General features: G+C 32.6%; 1 protein-coding gene across 1 annotated transcript; it reads left to right on the forward strand.

Annotated features, from left to right (window-relative positions):
* The first annotated feature begins 4,043 nt into the window (after window positions 1-4,043).
* LOC131008868 (hydroxyproline O-galactosyltransferase GALT6-like) lies at window positions 4,044-8,517 on the forward strand. Its single transcript, XM_057935965.1, has 8 exons — window positions 4,044-5,061; window positions 5,740-5,972; window positions 6,063-6,353; window positions 6,453-6,581; window positions 6,653-6,826; window positions 7,338-7,445; window positions 7,532-7,778; window positions 8,314-8,517. Exons 1-7 carry the CDS (start codon window positions 4,287-4,289, stop codon window positions 7,739-7,741), a joined length of 1,920 nt encoding a protein of 639 aa, XP_057791948.1. The 5' UTR covers window positions 4,044-4,286; the 3' UTR covers window positions 7,742-7,778; window positions 8,314-8,517.
* The last annotated feature ends 1,105 nt before the right edge of the window (window positions 8,518-9,622 follow it).

Genomic DNA, 9,622 nt, shown 5'->3' on the forward strand with positions numbered 1-9,622 from the left:
AAAATTGAATTAGTTTAAAATTCATGTATTTATAACTAAGTTTTAAAGTACATGTTAAATACTAAAAAGTGAATAAGTTCATGTATTTATAACTAGAATTTAGAATTCATTTTAAATATTAAAAAGTGAGTAAAGTTTATGTATTTATACATCAATTACCCTTTAAAAAATCATATATTACAAAATACGTGAAAATTTTTACATTAATTGACAATTAATTATGATTTCAAATACTTTCTAAAGTTTGGGAAAAGGAAGAAATAAAAGAGATATCACATAATTTAAATATTGGTGACGATATTACTTTTACATTTTCATTGAAAATGCTAAATAATAATAACAATTTCATAAATAATCAATTTCTCAGAGTAAATAATATATTAACCAATATATTAAATTAAGATCGATGACCAAATGGAGTTGCAGATGTAGTATATATAACTCAAGAGACAAAGTTAATACACTAAAAAATTCTTTAGCAAGAAGTCTAGTAAAAAATCTTTGGTTTGAATATCACCTACGTTTAGATTGTATCTATGTCAATGGTCTATAAACCGTGAAACCTAACAAATTAAACCTTTTATTTTTAGCTAGAGCCGTTTCTATTAAGGGTATGATTGATAAATTTATCATGAAAAAAAAAAAAGGATAACAAAAATTTATGCTCATAAATATCTCTTTTGATTTTCTACAAAAAGAAAAGTTTATTATTTTTCATTTTTACTTCAACAAGGAATAATATTATCACACCAAACATTAAAAGGCATAAATTTTTGTTATCTCTTATTTTCCATTATAAATTTATCAATCAAACAATTCACACCCTAAGAGGTAAAAAAAAGTTATTGAGACTCTAAAAAAACAGTTGTTGAAGTGTTTAGCTAATAGGATTTTTCACAATTACTCAAAAAATGGTGTGATATATTAAATTTTAAACGAGTAATTAATATCAAAGGCGTTTCTATAAAATATTACTATAATTTTTAGAAAAAAAAAAACACTTTTTCAAAATAAATAATTAGCTCATACTAAGTACTTTCTCATAATTATCTTATTTAACGTTCACAAAACTATATTATATTTTCATTTTAGCATACCTACACTATTTGTTTATATTTGAACTTTAAAATTACTCCTTATTTACCAAAAATCATATTTTTTTCACACTCAATTAAATCACAACCAATTATTTTTATATGGTGTTACCTTTTATTCACTAAACATATATTAATTAACTATTTTTATTAAAAGTTGTGTCATATCACACATATTGTACTACAAAGAGAGGTCAAACAAGAAGCATGAATTTGAGTTCAACTTATGAATAATCCATTACCTTCTCTGGCCAAATAAATATTAGTACTACCTTATTTCCCCAACAAAGTCTCTCATTGAATAAATGCCTACCAAATTAAGTTTGGTAGTACTCCCTCAAAGTGACTTTATTTAATTTTTTTCGAGTGTTCAAATGTATATTTTCTAAAATTATTATATTTAGGCTTTCAAACAGTTACCAAATACTTCCTTCATTCCTGAAATATTTTCCTTTTTTTTGTACTCAAAATATTTTTCTAATCTATTTTTGAAAACAATTTCACCAATTATTTGTGGGCCATGACCCCTTATTATGTTATTTACTGATTAAATACACAACCAACTTTTATTAAAATGTGTAACATCTCCTCTTAGAAAGATGTGTTTCAGGAACGAGACGAAGAGAGTACTTTTGAAACAAATAAGATAGTTAGAAATGATTAACATTTCATTAAAAACAACCACAACACTACTTAATTTCATATTAATTGATTTAACATAAATAATACTTTTGTTTTACATGAAATATCTCACGACACATACTTACATAAATAAGTTCTATAAATTATACATTCTAGTGATAGATATTATATATAGATTGTAAAAGTATTTGTACAGTCGATTTGACTGTTACAAACGTTAGTATCATCTTGTAAACTCTAGTGTTCTCCAAAAAAAAAAAAAGATTCATATTAATCAAAATTTATAAATAATACATGACCATTAGATACTTTTCATTTGTTATTCAATAAAATAAATAATGAACTATTCCAACCTAATCATGCAAAACAAATGTCCAGAAAAAAGTAAACGTCGCGCGAAATCACCTGAATCATGAAATGAGATTATAAGAGTAACTTAACCCCCTGATTCGGGTAACCAAACTGAAAACAGTCTTACTTGCATTAATTAAAACTTTGACTTTATTGTTAAAAGAAAATAAGGCATTGACTTTGGTTTACCCCTTACTTATTAAACTCCAAATTAGTACTCGATCTATTGAGACGTTTCCACTTCAATTAATATCTTCAATTAATATATCAGAGGTTCGAGTCACCTACATGGTTAGAATATAAGTGCGTCTTTCTTTTTTTGATTAATAACAATTTTAACAAATATAATAATAATTATCATGAGTATTATTATTGTTATTTTCCTAACTTTAAAATATTGGGAAATTTTGTTAAATTATATATATAATGTATGTATATTTGGGTTTATTTACGAAGTTGATCAGAATGAGATGATCCATAAATACTGTAAAGACATAATTCTAATGAAGAAATGATGCTGCATTATACAGAGTGTGAAGACACATACATAATTTATCCATTTGTGAGTTAGTAGTAGAAGATGTGCAGTTAAACCATTGAAAATTATATTTGTATGTTCCGATAAGCGTATACATTATATACGAGTTAATATTTGATTAACTTAGAGGGTTAGCCAAAAAATACACTAACTGAATGTTAAAATGACAAAAAAAAATTAGAAAACATTTAGATAAAATTAAAATAGTTATATATTTCATATGATTTAATTAGATGTAATGTAAATTGAAACCTTAATCTAGTTTGTTATAAAGTAAAAACATATTAGCAAGCTATGCAGCTTTTTTTGATAGTAAATAATTAATTAAGTACCACTATTATGAACTCAAACATTCAAGTACATGTTTTGCACCAGGCTCATAGTTAATCAAAATAAATCACAAAAAATCAGAAACAAAACTCAAACATTTATTTATTTATTTATTTTTGTTCAAATTTTGTATTTGTGTTGATTTTATTGTAAAACACACATCGGAACGAAACAATGTTGACTAAAATTAATTCATTCAAGTAAATGTTTCCATAAAATTTGGAGATTCTAATACATGACAAATAAAATAGAAATATACTTTACACATTCCATCAAAATGGTCGATTTCTATTTTTCACACAAATTAAAAAAATGCATTTAATGTTCTTTGAAAATTATACTAATTTTTATGCAATTATTTTGTTTTACCTTTATGAGTACTTTATATATTATATTCACAAACATTAAATAGAGTTATTTCAATAAAAGAACGTTTTGAAAATTTCAAACTAAGAAAGTTGATTATAAATTAGGATTAATTTGGGACAAAAGAGTAGTTTTGATATGATAAATTAGGAAAATTTTACATTATAATGATAATATATTGGTTATGAAAATTGATATAAAATAAAAAATAAATAATTATTTTTTTATTTCAATATATAAGAATGAATAAATTAATATTGTACTCCCTCCATTCTATTATTGTTGACTTATTTCTTTTGGACACGAGTATTTAAGAAAATAAAATTGTAATGTAAAAAGTGTATAAAGGTGTATGAGGTCGTTAGTAGTGTATTATGATTAAAAATAGAAACAATGCAATATTTATGAGACATTAAAAAGAAAAAATATATAAACAATAATGAGACTGTGAATGTGCATTGTACCGTTTGCAAGTAGATGGTCATCAACAGAAGATAGTACCATGCTTATTCTTATTCGTCTAATCTAAAATTTATTAAAAAGCAATGCATACAAAAAAGTTATTTTATTTTTTTATTTTTTTTTAATTTTTTTTGAGGCAAATCGAAAAAAGAGTTTATTGGAGATGGAAGTGCTTTTTAGAATTTTGAATTGAAATTAATTTCTATTGGCTTCCATAACTAAAAGTGACCAACCTCTACAAGAACTCTCTCTCTCTTCTCCAAACACTCACCTATATATATAACTCCTCACACACTCTCTCTTGATGAAGGAGGATTTACAGCTTATGTATTGTTTTGCACTTCTGTTAACATAAAATCTTTCTGTGCAGACCTTTTTCTCTCCATTTTACTGTTTCAGTTTGTTTAACGATAACTCGCCATTATTAAACTTGGTTAAATAGATAGTTTCAGCCTCTGTTTTTCCCTCCCTTTCTTGACAAAAACACCATCAATTAAAATAAAATGAAAAGGACGAAATCAGCCGTGTTGATTCCGCTAAACAGGCAAAGATGGCTCCGCATTCTAAATTTTTTGGTTGTCTCCTGCGCTATTCTGGTCATTTACGAAGCCGCGTACATGTTCAAAAACGGGTTGTATTCGGTTTCGCAAGAAGGCCTTTACAGCAACAGTAATGGGTTTTTTCTCAACTCGAAGTTGGTTATGGAGAATTTGGAGTGGCGGGAGGCCCCCATTCGCCCTCTCGACGTCCCATTTCGATCAAGAAAACATAGAGGAATCCCGAAGAAGCTGCTTTCTGGCTTGAATTTCACCGCCATTGCCGCCTATAGCCGCGAAAATGGGATCCTGAAGTCGGCAAACGACGCCGTCGAGCTGGGGAGGAAGCTGTGGAGAGAGGTTGAGGAGAGTAGGAGAAGTGAAAGGGGTTTTGGATTTAGTAGTAATGTGACTGATGAGGTTGAGAAGTGCCCGTATTCGATGTTGATTTCGGGGGAGGAGTTCGGCGGGAACGGGGGAGTGGCAGTGTTGCCCTGTGGGCTGGCGTTGGGGTCGCATATCACGGTGGTTGGGAAGCCGAGGGAGGCGCAGTTTATGGTGGAGCTGCAGGGGCTGAAGACGGTGGAAGGGGAGGACCCGCCGCGGATACTGCATTTCAATCCGCGGTTGAAGGGGGATTGGAGTGGGAGGCCTGTGATTGAGCTCAACACGTGTTATCGGATGCAGTGGGGCGTGTCGCAGCGCTGCCAGGGTTGGATGTCCGGAGCTGATCAGGAGACTGGTGAGTGTGTTTTTGCATTGTTTGGTTTCATGTGGTTTACATGATGTTTGTGTTTGTGTTTGTATTCGTGATCCGGATACTGGTGAGTGGACAATTATGTGTTTTGCATTGTTACATTTGAGTGGTTTCATGATGTTTGTATTCGTGATCAGGGAACTGGTGAGAGGAAGGAAGGAATTGCTCTGTTTGAATAACGTGCTGTGCGTTGTTTGATGATGTTCGCGTCTGTGTTCATGCTCGTGTTTTTACATTTGGCAAGAGGTAGTGTAGCTGTGTAGATGGAGAGGGGGATATATTGGAAGTGAACCTTAGAATAATTTAGAGACTTCAGGATTTACAAAGCGATGAAAAGTGATGTAGTATTTAGTTTAGATGCTGAAAATAAGGTGCATATATGAGTTAGGATGTATAACTTTTTACCCTGTCATAGGTTGAATGAGGCTCGGCACTAGAGGAATCAACATGTGATCTTCGTGTGTTTTTACCTTTTTGTGCAGTTGCATAACTTTTTTCTGATTGACTTGGATGCTCAGCTTGAACTTAGGGGCATGATGATGTTGTCCATCTTTATTGTGCTATTCTTATGCAGTTGTTTGATGATTTACTTTTCCTATTACAAATCTTGGCTATTATGTTTTGGCACTACAAATGATGGACTACTCCTTGGGCTTATTGTAGTGGATGGATTTGTAAAATGTGAAAAGTGGATTAGGGATGATGAGGATGGGTTAGAGGAGTCGAAGGCGAGCTGGTGGCTGAACAGGCTGATGGGACGAACTAAGAAGGTCGCCATTGCCTGGCCGTTCCCCTTCTCCAAAGAAAAACTATTTGTTCTGACTCTTAATGCTGGCTTGGAGGGCTTCCATGTCAATGTTGATGGAAGGCATGTGACCTCATTTCCATATCGCGTAGTGAGTAACTTCCTCCTTTCTTCTCTTCTTCGTGTAATCGTGTTACATTTCCCTTGCCGGTTTCTAAGATTCTATTGGATGCATTTTTAGGGATTCACCCTTGAGGATGCCACTGGATTATCTTTGAATGGGGATGTTGATGTGCTCTCCATAGTTGCTGCCTCCTTACCCACATCACACCCCAGCTTTGCTCCTCAGAAACACCTCGAGCTATCAGATAAATGGAAGGCTCCGCCTCTCCCCGATGGGCCAGTTGAACTGTTCATTGGCATTCTTTCAGCTGGGAACCACTTTGCTGAGAGGATGGCCGTGAGGAAGTCTTGGATGCAGCACGAGCTGATCAAGTCATCACACGTTGTTGCTCGTTTCTTCGTGGCTCTGGTAGGTGATGAAAAAGAATGATTGATGTCTTGAAACAAGTTGGAAGTCCATTTTATGAACCCCTGATGAATGCTTTTGACATTTGATGATTTGGACCAGCATAAGAGAAGGGAAGTGAATGAAGTGGTGAAGAAAGAAGCTGAGTTTTTCGGAGACATTGTCATAGTCCCGTACATGGACACGTACGACCTTGTTGTTCTCAAAACTATAGCTATCTGCGAATACGGGGTGAGTACAGCTCAAAGAATTGAAGGATTCATAAACTTTTTTCCTACCTAATTTAACTTAGCTTGTTTCAGGTTCGGACTGTATCAGCCAGTCGCATTATGAAGGGCGATGATGACACATTTGTTAGAGTAGATGCCATCATCAACGAAGCAAGGGCAGTACGAGAGGATAGAAGCTTGTATATTGGAAACATAAATTACTTCCACGAGCCCCTACGTAGTGGCAAATGGGCCGTTACTCATGAGGTACTACGCAAAATCTTGTAACGTCGTGGTCCTTCTTTGCTCTGTGCAACCTATTATTCTCCTTGTTGTGGAATTTGGGTATATAGAGCTAGCTCATTAGGTCTACTTTCAATAAATGTCACTACTAAAAGTCTAATATGTTGCAAAAGGTATGAATTATACCCCACTTGTGATAATCCTTACTATAAAGTCAAAACATGCAGTTAATGGAATTTGGTATATCAAAGTTGGGTGCATGTCTATTGCTTATTAACAAGGTGAAATAGCCTCCACTGCCACAGGAATCATCCAATTCTAGTAAAATTATCTGAAACTATTGATGGATTACTGTTGGATAGTCAGAAGCTGCTTCTGAATTAGTTACATGACTAAACTCCAACACAAATTTGTGTATGCCTTACTACTATGTGCTATGAAAGGCTCAAGTATTTAATTTCTTTTTTAACAGTAGAAACATACATAACTATGATCATACTAATGGGATAGTCCTCATTTCTATTTGGTGGTTCAGGAATGGCCAGAAGAAGTCTACCCGCCTTATGCAAACGGGCCAGGCTACATAATCTCATCCGACATTGCAAGCTCCATCCTATCCGACTTTGAGAAGCACGAGTTGAGGGTAAAGTCGCACATTCCCCATCACCACATTCTGCTTATATATGTCACAATCTGTGAAACTGATGATGCTTCCCGTGATTTGCACAGTTGTTCAAAATGGAAGATGTGAGCATGGGAATGTGGGTGCAGAAGGTCAATAAATTGAGACCAGTAGAGTACGTCCATAGCTTGAAGTTCTGCCAGTTTGGCTGCATAGAAGATTACATAACCACGCACTATCAGTCTCCGAGGCAGATGATCTGCCTCTGGAAGAAGCTGAAACAGCGGGGGAAGCCTCTGTGCTGCAACGTGAGGTGACCAACAGACATGAATACGGCGTCTTGACATATAACAGGTAACCTTGAAAACAAAATTTTTGCAGCTTTGGCATTGCATGTTTGTGAATCTTGTGAACTAGGTTTATGTGTTGATGTTCCTGAGCTTCCTCAAGGTTTGTTAGTTCTTTGAAACGACGTCGTTTTGATTTGTAGTTCTATGCCAGTTATAGAAAAGAATGAAACTAGGGTGAATACACCTAGTTCTGCAATTAATCATAGGATCTTTAGCTAATTATGATGGTAGTAGTTTATAAATCTAAGACAAATGCATCAAGATATCAAATTAGAAACTATCATCTATCTAACTAGAAACTATTTATGTCATTTGTATTCTGTAAATAGTTTTATAATGAACTAAGGAATACTTGAATTACACTTACTTATTTACAGTTAATTAATGTGAGAGTAACTACACAAACCTATTGATTCTATGAGTTTGAGTACCTGAGTATTTCATACTACAACTCTTTCAATAATAAATAGTTTGATGTTTTAAATTGCATATCAAATTAGATTTGATAAAATTCTAAGAATTTTTTTTAATACTTGCAGACACTACTCGTGGGAGATTCAAACATATGACTTTTTTTGACGTGAGATTGCCACCACGTTGTAAGAAAATATTATAAGCATTTATACGAGAGAGTTTCAACCATCCAAAGTTGGATAGTTGAACAATTAGACACTTTATTTTAGCTTAGGACTTCTTCTATAAACCACACATTTTTAGACTTAAATTAAGAGAACATTTTTATATTTTCGACGAGTTTCAGTATTGCTAAAATTGTATTTTAATTGGACTTTATTCAGCAATGTATACTTATATTATATATCATTGTTATGATATGCGCTACATAAAAATAATTTGATTTTGTCATCCATTAGAATATATTTATATGTATATATTTCTATATTCAGTTGAAGTAAGGTTAACAAAAGCTCAAGAATAGAGCATGGATAAAATATTTTTTATCATACAAATAAAGCACTTGCATAGAAAGAGTTCTCATGTAGTAAGGAAATGTAACTATGAAAATTATCTCCACTTAAAAACTTTTTTACTCCATATGACAATTTCAATAGCTATGAATGTTGTTGCCTTATAAAGTACAACAATAAAATAGTTTTGATCTAGTTGTTGCCTTGGTGATCATTCTTTGTAATGTAAAATAAAAAGGTACTCCCTCCGTCCACGAATTCAAGGCCTACATGAAAAAACACGGGTTTTAAGAAAAAAATGTATTTTTATTAGTTGAGTGGAGAAAGAGACCCACAAAATATATTATTTATTGATTGAGTGGAGAAAGGGACCCACAAAGTGTATTATTTATTAGTTGAGTGGAGAAAAAGTGTATTGATTATTGGGACCCACCAATTAAAATATGAATAAAAACTTTCTAAAAATAGATAGGCCTTGAGTTGGTGGACGGACCAAAAAGAAAAGTTGGTCTTGAATTAGTGGATGGAGGGAGTACTTATTTGATTTGATTTCCAAATAATATGAAAAAAAATAACTAACCTGAAAAAAAATGATAACAAACATTAAATCAAGTGACATTTTTAATATTATTATTACTTTTTTGAGGTATAACACTATAATATCAAGTACAATACAAAGTTGAAAAGGAAGCTGATAAATGGTTGCTACTGTAGCAGTCTTCGGCTGAAAGCTTGGTACTGTAGCATTCTTGCATAGCAAGATTGGGTGTCTGAATAATTCTATTCATAGACTTCATTTTACCCACCCAACCTCTTATTTAAAATAATATTAATAAAAAATAATTATGAATATATTATTCACAATGTCTATTCCTTTTGTTGTTCTCATTTGTTCTCACATATTAGGCTTCAATTAAATCTA

The sequence above is a fragment of the Salvia miltiorrhiza genome, chromosome 2 (genome assembly GCF_028751815.1).
Source record: "Salvia miltiorrhiza cultivar Shanhuang (shh) chromosome 2, IMPLAD_Smil_shh, whole genome shotgun sequence".
Lineage (NCBI taxonomy): Eukaryota > Viridiplantae > Streptophyta > Magnoliopsida > Lamiales > Lamiaceae > Salvia > Salvia miltiorrhiza.